The sequence below is a fragment of the Brachionichthys hirsutus genome, chromosome 15 (genome assembly GCF_040956055.1).
Source record: "Brachionichthys hirsutus isolate HB-005 chromosome 15, CSIRO-AGI_Bhir_v1, whole genome shotgun sequence".
Taxonomy (NCBI): Eukaryota; Metazoa; Chordata; class Actinopteri; order Lophiiformes; family Brachionichthyidae; genus Brachionichthys; species Brachionichthys hirsutus.
The window spans coordinates 10,528,247-10,549,466 of record NC_090911.1 but is presented as its reverse complement, the minus strand read 5'-3'; the positions used below and the strand labels follow the sequence as shown (position 1 = coordinate 10,549,466).

Below are 21,220 nucleotides of genomic sequence, written 5' to 3'. Positions count from 1 at the left end.
CATCCATCCTCACTGTCACTGACAGCCACCTAAAAACCATGAAAGTCTTATAAGAAATCAAAACCTCTATTCTATTCTATTCTATTCTATTCTATTCTATTCTATTCTATTCTATTCTATTCTGAACGGGCCATTTGATCTTCGCTGGTATTTCTATTTCGCTTTGTTCCCTTTTAAACCAAAGACAAACAGACGAACTGTTGATTCAGCCGCTGTTCCATTTATGACCACGCGAACTTTGTCCCTGCCTTCAACAAAGCGAACAACCCGGACTCACATTCACGGTTCACACCACGCAGGCGAATCCGAACCGAATCCGAACCGAATTTTAAAACGGGATCGTTTTCTTGCTTCTGTCGACCAATCGGCGCGCTCCTCTGTCGGGCGGAGGCGCACGTCTCAGCCCGAACTCCCATGTCTCCTCCTCCTCCTCCTCCTCCTCCTCTTCCTCTCCGCTGTCTGACATAAATCCACTCCACACTGAAGATCACTACCGGACCTGCATCTGCTCCTCTTGCAAACTGTGAGTTGGCTCCTTCCACCCGACACGCGTGTTTTCACGAGTTCTGTCTTTAACGGATTTCAGATCGGCTCAGATTCGGCGTGTTTTTCCTCTCGTGTCTCCAGTTCAGCCTCCCGAGGTCACGTTTGAACCCTTTCTATTTCCAGATGTGGAAAGTTTCCGTTCTTTTCTCTTTCAAGAGGAAAAAAAAAAAGGAACTAAAACTTAACTTTTCAAACTGGAAACAGGGGAAATCACTTTGATCCTTGTGTGTGTGTGTGTGTGTGTGTGTGTGTGTGTGTGTGTGTGTGTGTGGTAATAGAATAATATTTTATGCCATTTGTTTGACTGTTATGTAATACCAGCACACGTGGAAGATATGTGGCACCAATTCTTTCTTATTTCCATGGATGCGTTCCCCTATAATTGAATAAACACGACAAACCCACTGGTGGCTTCCAGTGTGACGAGTCAGCAGAAGAGAAGCTCAGCTGGAGGAGGAGGAGGAGGAGGCAGATGCACATTAGAGATGCTCTTCCCAGCAGACATGACCCCCCCCCCCCCCCCCCCCCCCCCCCGGATCAGTCACAACAGTGTTATTACCGTCCACCTCCAGGCTTTGACAAAGCTTTGTTTTGACCGTAACCATCGTGGTCGATACGCATTTACTCAGACGCTCCATAATAAGTGTCCAGGCGCGGTGATGGTGATGATGTTTGGTCTGGATCAAAGCGCATAATGTGCGTAATGCGCCGTGCGCAACGCGCGGGTGGAGGCGGCTGTTACAGGAGACTGTGGATGAGGAAGTGAGGAAGTGAATGTTGCCTGATTTGTTTTTTAGAGGTCACTTTTAAACGTCCTGCTGCTCGATGCGTTTAGAATCTGGCTGTTGCAGAAACACACTTTCATCGTGATCTGAAGTTTATTAAAAACAAAAACAAAAAACAAATCTCACTTCCTGTAACTGTGGCCGAGTTTAAATGTGCCATTAAAGCGGTTTATCGCCGCCCTCTGTAGCCGAGCTCACGCTGTTGTGACTCTTTATCAGCAGTAAATAAATAAAATGAAATATGTGATAACACACTGGGTGTGCCATTGTCTCTTTTGTTGGGAAATAATTTACATCTTAAATGCCTGCTGATAATAATTCAGTGTTCCCACGTAGTCTTGTTTACACAGAAAGGAAGATATTACTAAAGCCTTTTGTCTCCTTTGACAATTAATGCTGAACTCCAAGCATCAAAACAACTGAAAAACCAAGGAGCTCTACATTATTCAGTCTTGATTTAAGATTTTCCAAACTACAGCGTGCCCCCCCCCCCCCCCACCAGCAAATTATGCTTGTCTAAGAACTAGTTTGTCCGGTTCAGTCTTTACATGCAACAAGACGAATGCAAAAACATTCCTCCTTGCATTAAATATTCTGTCGTTTGCTCTTGTGTGTCTCTCCCGTCTCCCTCCTCCTCCTCCTCTTCCTCGCGTGTCTCCATATTTACTCCCTTCCTCCATCTTTATGTCTTACTTTCAGACCGAGCCATCATGGTTTCCCATAAGGAGTTTGTGGGTGCAGGAAAGCAGCTGGGGCTGCAGGTGTGGCGCATCGAGAACATGGACCTGAAGCCGGTCCCTCAATCCTTGCATGGGAACTTTTACACCGGGGACGCTTACCTCCTGCTCTTCACCAAAACCGAAAGGTCTCACAACATACACATGTGGCTAGGTAATGCACCTCATTCAAAGTTGTATATCTTTTTTTTTTTTTAACTCACCCCTGGTTTTATTCCCCGTGTGCAGTTATGTGAGGGATAAATATCCATGTATTGTGATGCTTCTGCCAAGATTAACAATCAAAGATGTTAAAATCTGAGTCATTAGAATTTCACCACGCTGCTGTGGTTCTGCAGAGACTAAAGATACACACTGATCTCACCGCTAAAACGCCTATGTCTGAAGAGGAAAAAAAAACTCACACCACATTGTGAAATTCACCCCCGCCGTGCAGGTTCCTGTTTTGATCTGTCTCCTTTTCCCCTTCGGCTCAGTTCGCGCCTGAGCAATGACACGCAAACACTAAAGACTGAACTGAAGGCTGGTAAAATTCCACTTTCATAACGGCGACCCAAACAAAAGCACTCAACGACTAACATCTGGAACACCTCTGTGGGCCCAGAAGAAGCAGATCTGTTTGTCTGCTTCCAGCGATGGAGCTCCGAGGACTAGAAACAGCATCTGTCTCTCTGTTAGGCATTAAAGAGTATGGAATGTTTCCATTTGTGCAATTTTCCATCTGACGGTAAGAAGAGGACAAAGTGCTTCTGCTGCAGAAGTGATGATTCAAAGCGTCCGGTCCCGACTCAGAGTGTCCTCCGGTCACCACGGAGACTTCAGTTCTGCAGTTTGTCCCTTCATGCTATGACGAGAAGCAGTCCCCGATCATTAATGGTGACACCGTCTAAAAAAAAAAACGTCTCTTCTTCTTCTTGTTTTGCAGGGAACGAGTGCTCACAAGATGAGCGCGGGGCGGCGGCCATCTTTGCCATGCAGCTGGATGACTTCCTTGGCGGCGGCCCGGTGCAGTTCAGGGACTTGCAGGACTGCGAATCAAACGCCTTCCTGGGCTACTTTAAGTCAGGAATCAAATACAAGGTGAGCATCACAGCGCTGTGGATGTGTGCAAGTTGACGACCCGGTTGTTGTTCCTCCTCAGGCTATGAAAGATTATCACAAAATAAACATTCCGAGACAAGAAATCGACTGTTCCAAGCTGCCAGACAGTGAGGCAAACATTTTCCGTCTGCACTTGAGAATTTAAAGCGACACAAAAAAGCTCGGAGCTCGTTTTGGATCCAAATTTAACAGTGAGGTTTAATGATTGTCAGCATCCCGCAAACGTTGCCGTGGAGTGAAGCTGATGAGTCTGAAGTTCAGAAGAAAAGGAGCACACACACACACACACACACGGGGCGTGTCCCGCCGACCGCCCGACTGACTACAAGGCAAACACCATATTTAAAGGAGCTTTTACCGGCCATCTGTTTCTCATTGCCAAACCACCCTAACCCCCCCCCAGGCTGGAGTTAAATTGGTTTTTGTTTACAGAGTAAGGTCTTGTTGAGAGCAAGAACTCCTCCTCTTCCTCCTCTTCCTCCTCCTCCTCCTCCTCCTCCTCCTCCTCGTCCTCACACACAGTGGAAGACAGAACTAAACTCTTCATATTTTTGGTAACTCCTCCATTTGGATGAAATCCTTCCATTAGAATAAACACAGTCTGCATTGCTGCCGTGGAACTTTTTACTGGCTCCACAGCCATCCCTCCAGGTGCTAACAACACTGTGTGCTTTTGTGGTAAAAGCTAAGCCCCACGGTGGAATCCATTCTGGGACTTTGTCCTCACGAAGCGATGAGGAATCCTCTTCCATTTATTTCCGTCACTCTGAAAGGCTTTTTTCTTGTCTTGTTGTTTATTTTTCTCTGTTTCTCATTTGCATGTCTTGTAAATACCTTATTTGTTTAATGACTTCATCGAGGACGGCGCCTTCCGAGACAGTCCTGCCTCCCAGGCGTGCGACTGTTGTGCACTCCAGGACATGCGTCTGACATGTTAACATTATTTGGCAGCACAGTTTTGGTAGTTTAACACTTGTATTTGTGTCTCATGAATTCAAACCGTGCACACGGTGGAACATTTGTTACTTTCCATGAACATATTTAAAATGAAACTGAGATTTTTAGGAGGTCCCTAAAAATAATCTATAATTTGCTGATTTCTTTTCAGAGAGGGGGCGTGGCCTCAGGTTTCCAACACGTGGTAACCAATGGCGTGAATGTGAAGCGCTTGCTGCATGTCAAGGGTCGGAGGGTCATCAGAGCAACAGAGGTGGACTTGGGCTGGTCCAGCTTCAACAAGGGGGACTGCTTCATTATTGACCTGGGAAAGGTGTGTGTGTGTGAGTGTGTGTGTGTGTGTGTGTGTGTGTGTGTTGTAGATAGACACACCAGTATGAGTGCTGTTTGCAGTGTCATTAAACAGCTGTTAGCACCAGTGGCCCCAGCTCAAATCAGCCTGGACCGCTACCTCATGTTTTATAACATCCTTTTCCTGCCTCCTCCTCTCCTGCAGCACATCTATCTGTGGTGCGGCAGTGAGTGCAACAGTTTTGAGAGGCTGAAGGCCTCGGAGGTCGCCATCGGCATCAGAGACAACGAGAGGAACGGCCGAGCCAATCTGCACATCGTGGAGGAGGGAGCGGAGACGCAAGAAATCGAAGAGGTGACGCGCAGGTGTATGCAGAAAGTGCTGCAGAAAGGAAACTAGATTACTAAATCAATAATAATTAGGCTGGATGCAAACATTTGTCATTAATCTCATGTTTCCACATCTCAGAATTTAACTTATTGTCATCCCTGGGTGGAAATTTCCACCGCACTCGTGAGCGGAAACTTTAAGCGTTACTGACGGATTTTTACAGCCGATGTGTTCATGAGCGTGGGAAAGAGTGGGCACAAAGCTGTCCTTTGTAGCGTGCTAACTCTGTGCCAGGTTTTGTTAACACATTTCCGGCGAGAGAAGAGGATGAACTCCAGGAGAGGCTTAATGAGGGAGGCTGTTGGTTGCGAGACGTCACAGAATAGAAATGTGAAAAACGTGAACAGAGCTTTTAGTCTAAGTGATTCCTTCCTCTGTTGTGCAGGCTTTGGGGAAAAAAACAGCCATTGCACCCAGTACTCCAGATGATGAGAAGGTGGAAAGCAGCAACAGGAAGAAGGGGGCGCTCTACATGGTGAGAAACAACACTGACATTTATATTTACATTTAATATCTTCTTCTTCTACCCGTCCTACCCATGAGGCTGCATTTATATTTACGTTTAATATAGGACTCTGATGTTCCATTGGAGAATTTGATTCTATTATATAGAATATGAAATGCAGCCAGTTTGTCAAAAGACAAATGAACCAACCATGTATTTTAATTATGCATTCATTTAGGAGTCACTGTGGAAGACCTTTCAAAATAAAATCTCCTGTTTGAGAACTGCATACAATGAACTGAGCTGCATTCTGTCCTTTCATTGCGGCTCATGTGTCTCTTGAAATAATAAAAAAAAAACATTAAATATAACTTTTTAAGTATTCCAACACCTGAAAGTATTTTGAGGAGGTTAACTGCCGCCGATCCCTCCATGGCTCCGCAGATCTCCGATGCATCCGGTTCGATGAAGGTGTCGTCCGTGGCTCCGGCGAGTCCCTTCAAACAGGCCATGCTGTCTCCTGAGGAGTGTTACATCCTGGACAACGGAGTGGACAGGAACATCTTCGTTTGGAAAGGTGGCTCAATAGCAAGGCAGACAACAATGCTCAAAGAGCTCCTTGTAATAAATAGATGAATAAATAAGCACAATAAAGCACCTGCAATGATAGGTGTCTATTTATAACCCCATGACAAATCTGCCTTTTTCAAATACAACCATGTTTTTCGGGACTCGCCTTCTTGTTCCTGCCTTCCTGACTCCAACCAGGTCCCAAGGCCAACACGTCCGAGCGCAAAGCAGCCATGTCGGCCGGTCAGAAGTTTATCAAAGACAAGGGGTACTCCAACAAGACGATGGTAAGCCTGACACGAGTCTTGTCTTGTTTCTGCGCATTCTGCGTTTTCTTCTGTGTATCGGTGTTTTAATGTAAATACATCTGACATCCCTCCCTCCTCACAGATCCAGGTGATGCCTGCGGGAGCTGAGACGGTTCTGTTTAAGCAATTCTTCGGCGACTGGAGGGACAAAGATGCGACCACGGGCCCCAGTAAGGCCTACGTCATGGGCCGCATAGCCAAAGTGGCACAGGTGCCCTTTGATGCCGCCACCCTGCACACCAACAAGGTCATGGCAGCTCAGCACGGCATGGTGGATGACGGCAAGGGCAAAGTCCAGGTGAGACTTCTCTAAAAGTTTACGAGTCTGGTATTTTTGGGGCAAAAACAAAAGATTGTTCGCTGTGTTGGTTTTTAGATCTGGCGTATTGAGAACGGCGACACGGTGCCTGTTGACCCGGCCTGCTACGGTCACTTTTACGGTGGTGACTGTTACCTCATCCTCTACAGCTACAGACTGGGAAGCCGCGAGCAACACATCATATACACCTGGTGGGTAAACAGAAAGATCCTTTCTCGGTGACAGGTCTTCCGCCTGAAAGGTGAAAAAATACAATTAAGGTGTGCCCGAGTCAAAGTCTGGATTGGAATCCCATAAAACTGTTGAGGCATGACCTGAAAACCCTCCAGTGTGGCTGAATTAAAACAACCCTGCAAGGAAGAGTGGGCTGAACTTCCTCCACACACATGTGGGAGACTCGTTTCCTGTTAGGGAAAGACATTTGATTGCAGTTATTCAGATAGATTCCAGAATTTAGTGTATTCTTGGTCAAACCAGCATTACCACAGAGTTTCACAGGAATGTGTTCGGTGGGATTTGCGTAATCCGACTGACAAAACGCTAAAGCAAACAGGTGAAAAGACAAACCTAGAGGGTGTAGGCACATAATCCCACCATGCCCAGGATGCGTTTAACATTCAGACTGTGTTTGTTGCAATCAGGCAGGGGCTGAAGTGCTCACAGGACGAACTGGCGGCCTCGGCGTTCCTCACAGTGAGGCTCGATGACTCAATGGGAGGAGCTCCAGTTCAGGTTAGAGCTTGAACGCTGGCACGTTTCTCATCTTTACATCACAGGCCTGCAATCATCACATAATGCTCGTTCAAATTATCAGACACCACTGTGTGAGCAGGAAGAAGTCAGAAATATCATAATACTTTTATTTTAATATGTAATGCTTTTCTTTTTCTCTATGGAATAATTATATAATGATAATAATAGTGTATTTGTATAATACTTGTCTAAACCAAGATGAACAAATGCTTTGCAATGGGAGCTGGGGTAGCCAGCCAGCATCAAAATCAAAATACAGCGTGATCCTGTTTAGTGCAAACATTCCATTGCAGTTTTTCAGATAGATGCAAAAAAATATTAAATGTATTTGAAAGCATAAAGTTAGAAAAAAGCTTTTGAGCATAGAGATCTCACTGAGTTTCAGTCTTCAGACATAAAAAAAGGAACCTCAAACCACCAGCCGGGGGCGATACTACTATAAAACCTCAAGCTACCAGCAGAGGGCGACACTGCTGTAAAACCCCAAACCACCAGCAGAGGTTTGCAAAACAAATACTACAATTTATTAGATGCTATAGCCAACTGCAATGTTATTACCATGGTCCTAAACCTTTATAGAGGCTTACTGCTAAACCTGGATGATGTCTGATAATTTAATAAACCTAAAAATTAGCATATCTTTCCAAACTCACAGAGGCTAAATTAAAATAGCCCCAGCAGCTTTCATGGCGATGCTTCTTTATGACTTCATCCACAGGTGAGAGTGACTCAGGGCCAGGAGCCTCCACATCTGATGAGTCTGTTCCAGGGCAAACCCATGATCATCCACAGCGGAGGAACCTCACGCAAATTCGGACATTCTCAGGCCAGCAGCACTCGCCTCTTCCACATCCGGCAGAGCTCCTCCGGCTCTACCCGTGCTGTGGAGGTGAGCCGTCGCACCAGAACATGGACCTGTGCTGCTGCCCCAGCAGAGATGCCTCAATTCCACCTCTATGTGTGTTTCCTCAGGTTGAGGCCACTGCTTTTAATTTGAACACCAATGATGTGTTTGTGCTGAAATCCCCAAACGCCCTGTTCATCTGGCGGGGCAAGGGTGCCAGTGAGGAAGAAATGGAGGCAGCTAAGCATGTGGAGCGCTTCCTGGGTGGCCGGGCCTCCCAGGTGTCGGAGGGCAGCGAGCCATGTGGGTGTCCTCGTGGGACAAATCAATTTTATGTGATGCAAAAATATTTAGCTTATTCCCTCGTCAACCAATGAAAATAAACCTCTATTTATAAGCCCGAGGCGATAGTTTGATCAGCTTATCGACTCTCGATTCTCATTAACCTCGTAATGCGTGTTCTTCATCCTCCAAGGTGATTTTTGGACAACTCTTGGTGGCAAGAAGGAATACCAGACCTCCAAGAGTTTACAGCAGGGGACCCACCCCCCGCGTCTGTTTGGCTGCTCCAACAAAACTGGGCGACTTATTGTAAGTCATATGTTCCAGATATATAAATATTCTTTTTTTTTTCTTATCAACACAGTTTATGTTAATGAGATGATTAAAGAAACCAAAGCATAGCGGAGTTTTCTTCTGTCCATCAGGTTGAGGAAGTCCCGGGAGACTTTACTCAGTCAGATCTGGCCACGGATGATGTCATGCTTCTGGATACCAGGGATCAGGTGAGCTGAGCTCTCCTCCCATCATCAATAGAGTTTACAGAAAACATTTATATGTCTTATAGCATCTCTCGGGAAGCATAGAAAGTGTGTTTTTTCCTTCCCTGTAGATCTTCCTTTGGGTCGGAAAAGACGCTAACGCGGAGGAACGGGACGGAGCTCCCAAAATAGGTCTGTTGCTGGAAGAAACCAAAGATTCTCGCAGATTGTCTCGCTTCCGGAAAGCGATGTAGCTTCATAGCTGTTGCGTTTCATTAAAGTAAAAGATTGGAAAGTCACAAATTCACTTTTAGTTCATCATATATACTAATCCAGGACGAGGCTGTCAGGGTAGTCTGCAACCTGGGTTGTTGTCTTGCAGTGCAGATTTCATCAGGCGTTAACCACGTACACATGTTGAAGTTAATGCATAATATTAGGCTTTTAAGTCCTACTGTATATAAAGTGTTATAATTGCATATGTGATTAGGGAAATCATTGATCTGTTTACCTCGCATTAGCTGTAAGTTCAGCGACGACGTCTTAGACCTCGTCAATTCTTTAACATCAACAGTTGAAAAACTGTGTGAAGGGTGACAACACCCCAAGAAACAAACGATTGCCCAACTCTCTGCAGTTATTTCAGCCTCAAGCCTACAATTCCGCTGTTATGAGTCACTCTCGGAGCGTTCAGTGAGTCGTTTTAGTTGAAAGCAGCTGGTTTCGGGATAAATGGTTCAGATTGGAGGAGAAAGGAGAATCATAATATTCATCAGATTCTCATGTTGCTCTGCTTCTGCTGGATGTTTAAATGACGTGAGAGCTCGCAAAGATAGCCCGACGTAAAACCGAACTGATGTCTGTGGTGGGCAGATGTGTGATATTTAGTCCAGCTTCCTGCTTCTGTTATTTCAACCATATCGACTTTGTGTCCTGCAGCCAAAGAGTATCTGGACTCGGACCCGTCCGGCCGCAGCGGGCTGCCCATTTGCAAAGTCAATCAGGGAGCAGAGCCCGGAACTTTCGTCGGCTGGTTCCAGGCTTGGGATGCTAAGATGTGGGACACGGACCCATTTGAGAGAATCCGCATCCGTTTCTGAGCACGCCGCCTCAAGCGCTCTGCTAACCTGACTCCATTCCTGCACGGCTCCTACATTTTGCCATATATCTTAAACTCCACTCCTTTCAGTGCTTCAACCAGTGTTAACGCTGGTATTAAACGGCTGCTTCTACGTCTCCAACACGCTGGAGGAGTTTATAAACAGCACTCAAAGCAGCATTTTCTGTAGTTGATAGAAGTGGCTTGTTGCTCTGCTGTCTTGCCTTTGTTTAAGACCATAATGTGGGTGAGGGAATTGGGAAAGGAAGTCATTGCTGATCATTTCGTTTATTTGTGCTCTCATCCATTCACTGATCAGGATGCACCTTCATCTTTTTTTACATCATCAACCATGACGCCAGACAGACGCAGTAAATCCCTTTATTGCATGTGTTGTGTTTGTGCATAGTTTTTGCTGGAACTTCCTTGCTGCATTTAAAATATAGAAAAATTCATATTCGGTGCTTATGAATTTTAAAAAGTGTAAGAGTCCACACGCCAGCCGCGTGGACTCTTTATTACGTGACCTCGAAATGCTCAAAGTGATGGTTTTTAAATAAAGCTCTCAGTGTTTCCTGACTGTGCTTGCTGTTTTTAAAAGGTTTCTAAGGCGAGCGAGTGAAAGAATCAGACTTTATACCGCATGTACTGCAACAGCCGCGCTGCAAAAAGCAACATTCATAATTCAAATCGAATCCGCCAGCATGTCAGAAGGTTTATCAGTCACTGGTGCAGCTCAGAGCATCTGTCCACGCCGCAGGACAGAAGGTGAGACAGCTCGGAGCATCTGTCCACGCCGCAGGACAGAAGGTGAGACAGCTCAGAGCATCTGTCCACACCGCAGGACAGAAGGTGAGACAGCTCAGAGACACAGAGATGAAACGGAATTAGCAGAATTAGCTCCTGATATCATGAATTAGGCCTCTGAGAATTGTTTAGCATGCAATATTTAACACGGTAATTTATCATGCGCATCATAAATGGTTCTAATTTTATTGCTCCCTAATATTCAAATACACACAAATATATGCATATTGGTATACTTTACTGTACTATGATTGCAGTGTAGCATATGTCACATGTGATTACTATTTTTAACACGCAGTATTTCTGCATGGCTGTTGCAGTAAGTCAGTTAAAAACTGTGCTGACTGTATTCGTTTGTAACTTCATGACTGTCATGAGTATAAAGCCTGTTGATTTGTGTACAGCGTTTTCTGAAATGGACTGAAAATAATTATTATGAGTGGAAGGAGAAGTGATGTGAAAAAAAAAAAAGTTCATCCCAAGGGGGGGGTTGACAGACCCCCCCCCCCCCACCCCCCCCACACACATTATTAATTAGCTCCATGATGACGTCGTTGGTCACCTATTCAAACCCAAACTACAGAAGTCTATATTTGCTCCAGGATAGGTTTTACGCGTCTAATGTCTAAGAACCGGGAGCCCCCCCCCCCGCCCCCCCCGGACTGACGCTGCCTGCTCGGGCTTAAAGCTGAGCGCTCCTCGGTCATGTGACTCCTCTCTTTTTTTTCTCCTCCTCCTTCCAAGTTGAAAGGCAGGAGGAGCGCAGGAGCGGAGGAGGCCCGGCTTTGCTTTCCTTCTTTCCTTCCTGGCTGTTGATGCGGCGTTTTTTTGCACCGCATTTTTGTTCTGCTTGTTTCTGCCTCGGTGTGATTTATATATTTTTTTAAATTTATTTTTAACTCCAACCTTTCCGTCGCGATGGCGGGGGCTATTATTGAAAACATGAGCACCAAGAAGTTGGTGATAGTGGGAGTTATTCTGCTCCTGTTCCAGGCGCTCGCCTTCATGGTCGGCGGCTTAATTGGTAAGTTCTCGTTCCTGACGCGCACGCGCGCGCGCGCGTTGCGGTTTTCGTCTCTGAAAACGGTAAAAACGCGCAAAGTTTTTAAGTGGATTAGTGGAAGGACCGTCCGCTGCGGCTGAGGAAGGTTTCCACGGGAAAGAGGAGACGTTGCGGGGAAACTTCGGGCTGCGTTTGACCTATTTGCGGGGGGGGGGGGTCGCCCGAAAACAATAACGCGTGAAACTAGACTTGGTGTCTTCATGCGTGGGTTTTCAACACGGGCGCGCTTTGAAATGCATTCCACCTTTTGTCTCGTCTCGCTTTGATCCTCCTCCTGCTCCTCCTCCCACCTCCTCTACGTGTCTGTCTGCTATGCGAGGCCCCTGAGGCACTATCTGCACCTCCCTCCTCCTCCTCCTCCTCGCCAGGCTGTTCCTCTTCCCCTACTTCCATTTCCACTGAGACAGACGAGACAGCTGCTGCCAGAGTTGCCATTTTCCTTGAGGACTCCATCAGAAGTTTCTTCAAAGTGTTCCGTCCCAGAACGCTAAACTCGAGTTGATAAAAACTGGAAGGTGTGCGTCTTTCTCATGGGACCCATTTGCACCAACGTGCCCGTCTCTGTCTCTGTCTCTGTCTCTCTCTGTCTCTCTCGCTCTGTCTCTGTCTCTCTCGCTCTCTCTCTCTGTCTGTCTAGATCTCTCTCTCTGTATATCTCTGTCTCTGTCTCTGTCTCTCTGTCTCTGTCTCTCTCTGTCTCTCTGTCTCTCTCTCTGTCTCCCTTTCTCTCTCTCTGTCTTTCTCTCTCTCTCTCTGTCTCTCCCTTTCTCTCTCTCTGTCTTTCTCTGTCTCTCTCTGTCTCTCTCTCTCTCTCTGTCTCTCTCTCCCTTTCTCTCTCTCTGTCTCTCTGTCTCCCTCTCCCTTTCTCTCTCTCTCCCTGCCTCCATCACCCCTCTTCCCTCACTGCAGCGGCCCCGGTGATAAATTAGCCTGTTTGGGTTCGTTCTTGGCTGAGATGCTTTTAATGAAGCCGGATTCCTTTGTGTTTGCTTGGTGGCCGAGGGCGGCGGGGGTAATTGAGGAGAAAGGGCTTTTTCTTCACTTGTTTCCCCGACAGACCCGGGAACACGGCATGGGGTCAGCAGGCTGGGGGGGACACAGTGCAATGGAGACTGGAGGGGAGCCAGTGTCCCGATGGACTCGCGGGGGTCACCGGGATAATTGAACTCCCAAGGGGGGTTCCAGATAACTGGTTTAGTTCAGTTCTTCGTGTCTTCTCTGACCATCTCTCCATGACGATGGTCACCGTTGAGTTTGAGTCTTGTTGACGGCATTAACAGCTTTGAGTCCTCCTTGGATGTCTTCTAATCCCCTTCCTGAGCTGAATCTGGAAACTCTGGGCGTTCACTCCCAACGAGTCGGCGCTTCCCTCGAGCAACAATGACAGTCGTCTGTAATTAGGCCTTGAGGAGTCTTCCTGGATGCGTCACAAACGGAGGACTTTGAGTATTTCTCCTCGTCTTTCCTGTCTGGGGAAAATAAAGAGATGCATCTGGAGGATTTATTTTCAGGTCGCAACTCCCTGTGAATAAGATTGTTCAAGACGTTGTACTCTTGTCAATAACGGAGTACTGATGTAAACTAACCTCGACCGCCTCAAGTGTCTGAAACATCGCGCAGCAGAAAGATGATGCTGACCCGACTCGCATGGGTTGGGTAAATTTAAATAGCAAAATAAATAGTCAAAGAATCAGAAACGTCTCTCGCTTGACCTGGAAGCAGGTAGTGGAGACTAAAGGCCTGCAGATATTTACCAACTTTTATTGTCCAACTTTCTGACTTGCCCTGCCCACAAGACAAATATCAGCTAAACAGGTTTCTGACGCCATTGTTCCGTAACCGCCTGCGACTTTAGCGCTTCGCCTCCAGGCTAAGATTCGACTGTTAACCCTTCCCAGATGTTTTTTGTTTTGTTTTAATACACAACTCAAAGTTAGGATTCTACGTTTCTTCCTTCTGAAATCGCTCTCACGTTGCCGCTTTTCCTCTCACCAGCTCCCAAACCCACCACGGCGGTCCACTACTTGGCCACAAAGTGCGTGGACACGGTCAAGCATCGGCAGGAATCCAAGTGGCTCGTACCTTGGGGTCCGAACCAATGCGAGAAGATCCAGTCCTTTGACGAGGCCATAGCCAAGAAGATCGAGGCCAACAACATCGTGTTCGCCGTCCACATTCCTCTGCCGAACAAGGAGATGAGCCCCTGGTTCCAGTTCATGCTGGTCATCCTGCAGTTCGACATTGCGTTCAAGCTTTTCAACCAGATAGGTGAGAACCAGCCAACGCTTCGTTGTGGGTTTCAAGGACGGCTCGCGTTTCTCCTTCCGGACACGGGGAGATGCGTGATGCGTGTTTGGGAGAGGCCATGCTTGTCTTATGTGGGATGTTCCCAAAAGCCATTTGCACGTGGTTAGATTTTCAGTGTCTGTGGTTTTTTTTTTATGAAATTGTTTAATTTGTGTAAATATTTGTTCACTATCTAAAGGCAAATATTTGCAGAAGCTGAGTGTGACCAAGCTAACCTGAAATATTCACTTCCATAACTTCACGAATCGTTCCACTTTTACCTATATTTATTACTACTTCTTATTTTTATCATCCCTGCAAAATGTGGTGTTTTTAAATGCTCATTTATTCATCATCAAGGCTTGAGAATCCCACAAATGTCTGGCATGAAAAGAATCCTACAGAGAAACGTTTCTGTCTTTACCGGGTAGAAAACAAACCGAAAGACTTCCTGTCATTTTCATTCCAAATGGTTGCAGCAGAATGTTAAAGACCGTAAAGGAATTCACGATGAAAGAAAAATCACTGCTGTTGGCCGATAAAGGCTTTTATTTTGGTAAATGCACGTATTTTAGAACAGCAGAACTGTATCCGGTCTTCTGTCTGAATCTGGGCTCCAAGGTCTCTGGATTCTTGTCTGAGGCTCTACGTCAAACACGAGGCCATCTTGACTATCTTATCTGTGTTCGTCAGAAGAACTTCACCCGTACCCCCCCCCCCCCCCCCCCCACACGCACACACACACACACACACACACACAGCACCAAGAGCTCATTGGCCTGGTTCCAGCAACATCACAGCTGTTGAGGAGGCTTAGTTTCCGTAGCGATGGCCATTGGGCTGCCGTGGAATGTTTGCACGAAGGGGGTCTGGCTCAGAGACGGTCCCTGCCGGTTCTCGTCCACCTCCTTTTTTTTTTTCTTCTTCTTTCTCACAGCACAGGTCACTGGGTTTCTTCCTCTTCATTCCAGCTTGTTTCGTAACGGCACAAGAGGCACTTTGGAAGCTTGGAGGAGAGAACGCTTGGCTGTGTAACGGGAGCTAAAGATAGTTTTGATAGCTTTGCTGTGGATGTTTTTGTTGAATTCACCAGGTTGGAATAAAAATAAAAGGGGGGGGGGGGCAGCTCGAGGCCTTGTTTGAGTTTATGTCAAGGAGGAAGGATGAAATGACGAGGATTTGGGTCCACTGGGAGGGAAGACCGAGGCGTCGAATCTCGCTGGTCGATTCACAACCTTTTGTAGAGTTGATCATTCAGCGCTGATGGATCTCGGTTTACAGCTGCAGCCGAGAAGCACAGATCCTCCACAGTTTTAACGACGTGTCAACGTGATTTTTCACTCGCTTGTTGAGTGAAGCATGAATTGGCTGTCTTCAGGTCGCACTGGGAACGTCTCTCCGTGTCCGACAGTGGGCTCACTTTGCTGGTCTAATAAGAAAAGGCCACTACCGTCTGTCATCAGGAATTCATTTTTACAACATAATATGTACAATTTCAGCTTATCTGTCTCGTTATGGAAGCCGTGATTCTTAATGAACGCACAGTCCAACTTGATTTTTTTGGGGCCAAGCATGCGCTGCTTTGTGCACGTTGACTGATGCTGAAAAGGAATTGTCTTGACTGTCTCCAGAGGAAGGAGCGCTGGCCACCGTCGACGTGGGCCTGGCCTACCGAGACGACACGTTCAGCGAGTGGACAGAGATGGCGCACTCCTTCGAGCAGAGGAAGCTCAACTGCAAATTCATCACTTCCAAGGTGCGCCGATGACCCCCCCCCCTCCCGGTTTCTGACTGGGCGTAATCTGTGTTTAAGTGAGAAGCCCTTAAACCAGACGTGGGGCTCTGCCGTTTGGGTTTTATTTCAGACCATCGACAACGAGGGACGCTACTACGAATGTGACCTGCTGCCTTTCATGGAGGTCGGCAGCGTGGCCCACAAGTACTACCTCCTCAACATCCGCCTGCCTGTTGACGTGCGCAAGAAGGTCAACGTGGGGATTGGAGAAATCCGGGACATTCGTCTTGTTGTGAGCGGGCTGTGCCTTTTTTTTTTTTTTTTTTTATCACGTTGCTTAACATCGTTTCATCTTCAGCAAGACACACTCGGCCTGACGCTAACATCGTAAGCGTCCGGGCCGACACGGTAGTAAATAGATAACTTCGTTGGCGTTTGTTTCCTTAGAGCATCCATCAGAACGGAGGCTTCACAAAGGTGTGGTTTGCCATGAAGACCTTCCTCACACCCAGCATCCTCATCATCATGATCTGGTACTGGAGAAGGATCAGCCTCATGAGCAGACCTCCTGTGCTGCTGGAGAAGTAAGCCACGACTCTCCATGATGTTCTGTGTTCATCGCCATACAAGTAGAGAAATGCACCTAAACTTATCTCATCCCAAAAACAACCCCCCGCCCCCCCCCCCCCCCCACCCCCCCCCGCCGGACTGAGCTGGTTAGGGGTGAAACACTGGGATCAGTGAGAGGCGATGGGAACAAAGTAAAGCATGAAATGCATTTTAAAAATCTGAAGGCTAGCACAGGGGAGACATGCACGCACGCACGCACGCACGCACGCACGCACACGCACACACACACACACACCCCCAACGCCTCTCTACTTTGCTCTATGTTTTCCGGCTCATGGCTCTTACTCCCAAATGGCCTGCAGAGTGAGTCTCAGGAAGTGCGACATGCACTCTCTGGACGGCGGATTATTTATTTATGTATTTATTTTTCATGCTGTAAAAGCTGAACTCGAGGCAGAATGGCGACCGTGAGGCGGAAGCATATGACGTGAAGATAGAAATCTTAAAACGATGGTACGTTTAGACGTGAATTGATCATCAATCACGGCTGATATAACTGAAGGAATATCGAGGAAGTTTTTGATCGAGCTCATTAAACTTTAATGCGGATATAATGAATGTTTTTAGTCACGCATGCGTTTCCTGCCATCAGAAAGTCCTCCATTAAAGGTGTGTTTGGGGCGCCTATCGCGCCCTTTGTCCCAAAGATGGACGCCCGCCTCGGCCCGTCTGGCTGCTGCGTTGCTGTTCAGGACGCATTCCTCACATACCAGCCAAACGTGGCTTTGCTCTCTCTGTTCGCTCTGCAGAGCATTGCTGACGGGCTGTCTGGATTGAAACCACTTTGAAGCTGCTCTGCATTACTTTTTTGGTTGGGGGGGGGGGGGGGGGGGGGTGTATGGGTACATTTGTTTCTGCATGTTTTCATATCACCATTCCCTTCCCACCCACACCAGCTCTGTTTAAGCGTAGCCTTTCATCTACTTGGCGGCATGCAGGGACAAGCTGCGGGCTCTTTTCTGTCTTCCTGTGGCTGATAGTTCTTTATTCTCTCTGTCTTAAAGGCAGAGCAGCTCCTGATCAGGCTTATTTTTCACTGAAGGCGTGGTATTACTGATTGACTGTCCTCTGTTCCATGCTGCAAACTACAGCTGCTAAATAGATATTCCACTATTAGCTGACCTCCAGTCCTGCTATCTTGAGCTGTTGGCAACAATGATGTCAGGTTATTGTTCAAACGCTGTTTCTGGCTCTCTCTCAGGGTAATTCTCGCTCTGGGTATCTCCATGACTTTCATCAATATCCCGGTGGAATGGTTTTCTATTGGCTTCAACTGGACCTGGATGCTTCTTTTTGGAGACATCAGGCAGGGCATCTTCTACTCGATGCTGCTGTCCTTCTGGATCATCTTCTGCGGGGAGCACCTCATGGTACTGAACATCCTACCGTTTTAACTTGCAGGCTTGTCTGCTCACTGCGACGCCACTTTAAAGCTACTGAATCCAAAGGTGGTTCGATTGTTTGTAGACGTACGATGTAATTCATTTTGAGAGACTGCAAATTGATATTGTGTTTGTATTCAATGTTGCCCATCCAGCAAGCGCCACTTAACAACCTGCAAAAATTACACAAACCATCAGGATCAAATTGTTGGGATGAGAGTGAATATATCTGCAGTTACTTTACATCCCAGTACCCATCATGCAGCCACACGTCAAGTACCGTTTTATTTATGTATGCCCTCTGCGTTTTTAATATTTCATTACTTTTATAAAATTAGATCTTTAGTCGGTGGATAAAAAAAAAAGAGTGCTGTCTTTCCTCAGAATACCAACGCATAGATATAAATCTGAAACAGGATGATGCTTAAAAAGGCAACAAGACAAACAAATATTTAACCCTGTATGTATTCATCAAGAAGTGATTTTAGATTAATGAAATGTTGAACTGTTTGTTTTTCCATCTTTAACTAGTCGTGTCCTTTCCTTTCAGGACCAGACGGAGAGGAATCGTTTCTCCGTCTACTGGAAGCAAGTCGGGCCCATTGTGTTCGGCTCCTTCTGCCTCTTCATCTTTGACATGTGTGAGAGGTGAGGGCAGAAAAGAGGGATGCCTTTCCACATCTCGCCATGCAATCCTTGTGATGCCGAATCTTTGATGAATGGGTGAATAAAATGTGTATTTATAGGAGTTGATGCTTATTTTTTCCACCACATTACCAAAAATAGGATTGGAAACATTTATTGGAGCTTTAAAATGTGTCTGAATGATTGTGGATGGGGATCCTGATCCGATGCTGGAGGTGTGCACGCTAAATGCATGCCCACATAAATCTGTCTTTTTTTTTTCTTCACCAGGGGGGTGCAGCTGACAAACCCCTTCTACAGCATCTGGGCATCTGATGTAGGAACGGAGCTGGCTGTATCCTTTACAAAATATACATGACGACAATCTGCTAAGTGCAGATTAGCGGTTTAATTTTATTATAACTTAATGCATTGCTTTGGTTATGTCTGACACATTGTCGGCTTTAACGTGAACTGGGACTGATCTCTTGTGTAATGAAATGAGTGCCGGTAATAATAATTCAGTGATTCCGGGGTTCTCGGGATGATCTGCTCACCTGCCAAATGGAGAAATGTATGATTCGTCAGCGCAGCTCTTGATAAATAGACTTCCAAACACGCAACACTTTCTCTTGTGTGCCGAGTAGTAAATTGAGATGAAGGCCTGTTCCATTTGAAGTGGTTTAAAGACATTCATTAGTGTCTTCTATAGCAAGGATCTTTTTTCCACTAATTCTCCAGCTGGTCCGTTCAGCGACGCATACAGTATGTGATGCTAAATTCTGGTGTGTACGAGACTGGAGGTCATTACAGCTTCATTATATTCACCACGACTCTGCTCTCGCGTCATATTTACAGTTTCCCTTGACTGTTGCCTCAGATGGCTTTCATAATTGTGGCAGGGATCTGCGCCTGTCTGTATTTCCTCTTCCTCTGCTTCATGGTTTTCCAAGTCTTCCGCAACATCAGTGGCAAGAGGATGTCCCTGCCCGCCATGTCCAAGGCCAGACGCTTGCACTACGAGGTGGGCGTTTTCATCTTTCAATCAAATATCAAATGCACTCGTCGCTCCTGGAATATGTTCTTTTTAAATGACTGTTTTGCGTCTTCCCTGTATCTCCTGTCAGGGGCTGATTTTCAGGTTCAAGTTCCTCATGCTGGTCACGCTGGCCTGCGCAGCCATGACTGTCATTTTCTTCATTATCAGTCAGGTGGGGGCCACAAAGAGGAGCTAAATAAGATTATTCAGTCAGTAGATGACTGGTTTCTTTGTTTCATTTCTCACGGATGGGTCTTTGTCTTGCAACAGGTGAACGAGGGCCACTGGCACTGGGGAGAGCACACGGTGCAGGTAAACAGCGCCTTTTTCACCGGCATCTATGGGATGTGGAACCTGTACGTCTTCGCCATCATGTTCCTCTACGCACCGTCTCACAAACGCTATGGAGACGAGCAGTCGAGCGGTCAGTGCATCACCGGTAACTATACATTTCTACCGATTGTGAGTGCCAGCTGCTGGTTTTTATAGGTTAGCTTAGCAGATGAGTCTAAAATGGAAGCAAGAAAAAAATAATTCTGTCCAGAGAGAAGTTTCAGAAATCTGAATATCATGGAACACACACAAGATAGGTCATTGGTGAGCAGGACGCATAAGGAGGCACTTAAAGGGTTAGCCTTTTTGTTTATATTTCTCGAAGCCAACTTGTTTGTTGTGTGCAGGAGACGTTGGAGGAAGCAGTGGAGAGGATATCCAGCTGACTACTACCGTCACCCATGTCGATGGCCCCTCTGAGATCTACAAGATGGCTGGAAAAGAGGCCCAGGAATAGTCTTCACCCTGAAGGACTTGCTTGACGCCTCGCCGCTGCCGACTGCTTCAATGTTCCCCTTCCTTGTACGAAGTCAAACAGGTTTTTCCCTTCATGAACTTTGGCCCTAAGGCAGCGTCAACATTTCCCCTTTTTAATGCACCAGTCAGTCCAACAGTTATCCCTAAAGACTGAATATTATCAACACTCATATCGGTCCTTTTCATTTCATGCTGGAAACTTTCCTTACATTTCATACTTTAAGTATTTTTTTCCCCCCTCTGTGTGTGTGTGTGTGTGTAAATATTGCACAATACTTTTGATACCAAAAAGACATATTTAAGGGTAAAAAAACAAAAACATTTCTTGGAAGTAATAAATTGTATTTGGTAGCTGTCACAGTCCCGTGATAAAGAATGATGTGATGACAAGGAAGGGCCGGAGATTTGTGTGCATCTATTCTCTCTCACTCCTGTTTTTATATATATTTTTTGCCTGATTATTATCTATTGTATATTCAAGGCCTTAGAATCTGTCAGACATATTTTTCCTTAGAATGTAGATCATGTTGTGTTCTGCTGTTTTTAGTCTTTCAAGTGGTGGAGATATTTTTTATATCACTGGGGGGGGACTCTACAGAAACCACAACCACATTGGGAAACTCATACCGTATGTTCACGTGTTACAATGTAGAGATCTATTTTTTATAAGTGCTCATTTTTGGCTTTGGAAAATGTATGCCTCATGCTCTATTAATGTTTTTGAAGTTGACTGTAGCCAATTATACGTGGCTCTTTAGTTTGTTTTTGCTTTTTAATCTAATTTAAATAAAATTATTTGATACTCTGTTTTAATTGGCTTTGTCAAAACAAGGTCCTCCAGGTCTGTCAAGCTCCTGCCGCTTTTATTTTGAAAATCCCTTCAGGAAGTAGTCTATTAAAAGTATCTAACCTGACCGTAGTGAACATCCGGGAGCGT

The 21,220-nt window shown here is 46.1% G+C and overlaps 2 protein-coding genes across 2 annotated transcripts; both read left to right on the top strand.

The window, feature by feature from the left end:
- Positions 1–491: 491 nt before the first annotated feature.
- Positions 492–10,486, top strand: scinlb (scinderin like b). The gene is made up of 17 exons (XM_068749065.1): positions 492–523; positions 2,031–2,222; positions 2,994–3,148; positions 4,278–4,439; positions 4,623–4,772; positions 5,194–5,283; positions 5,698–5,830; positions 6,022–6,110; positions 6,214–6,429; positions 6,508–6,641; positions 7,092–7,182; positions 7,922–8,092; positions 8,176–8,350; positions 8,523–8,638; positions 8,755–8,832; positions 8,940–9,000; positions 9,748–10,486. The coding sequence occupies exons 2-17, from the start codon at positions 2,042–2,044 to the stop codon at positions 9,906–9,908; spliced, it is 2,163 nt and encodes a 720-aa protein (XP_068605166.1). The 5' UTR covers positions 492–523; positions 2,031–2,041; the 3' UTR covers positions 9,909–10,486.
- A 1,146-nt stretch (positions 10,487–11,632) lies between these two features.
- wls (Wnt ligand secretion mediator) lies at positions 11,633–21,090 on the top strand. The gene is made up of 12 exons (XM_068749066.1): positions 11,633–11,738; positions 13,773–14,045; positions 15,695–15,819; positions 15,929–16,090; positions 16,246–16,382; positions 17,630–17,798; positions 18,361–18,458; positions 18,726–18,789; positions 19,315–19,458; positions 19,562–19,645; positions 19,744–19,897; positions 20,154–21,090. Exons 1-12 carry the CDS (start codon positions 11,633–11,635, stop codon positions 20,261–20,263), a joined length of 1,626 nt encoding a protein of 541 aa, XP_068605167.1. The 3' UTR covers positions 20,264–21,090.
- Positions 21,091–21,220: the final 130 nt, after the last annotated feature.

Excerpts from the sequence above, each read along its gene's own strand:
- scinlb (XM_068749065.1), top strand. The coding sequence starts at position 2,042 with ATGGTTTCCCATAAGGAGTTTGTGGGTGCAGGAAAGCAGCTGGGGCTG. Across the intron at positions 8,093-8,175 it reads GCTCTACCCGTGCTGTGGAG|GTTGAGGCCACTGCTTTTAA; the intron begins GTGAGCCGTCGC and ends GTGTTTCCTCAG. Across the intron at positions 9,001-9,747 it reads GGACGGAGCTCCCAAAATAG|CCAAAGAGTATCTGGACTCG; the intron begins GTCTGTTGCTGG and ends TGTGTCCTGCAG.
- wls (XM_068749066.1), top strand. The coding sequence starts at position 11,633 with ATGGCGGGGGCTATTATTGAAAACATGAGCACCAAGAAGTTGGTGATA. Across the intron at positions 16,383-17,629 it reads CCTCCTGTGCTGCTGGAGAA|GGTAATTCTCGCTCTGGGTA; the intron begins GTAAGCCACGAC and ends GCTCTCTCTCAG. Across the intron at positions 19,646-19,743 it reads TTTTCTTCATTATCAGTCAG|GTGAACGAGGGCCACTGGCA; the intron begins GTGGGGGCCACA and ends GTCTTGCAACAG.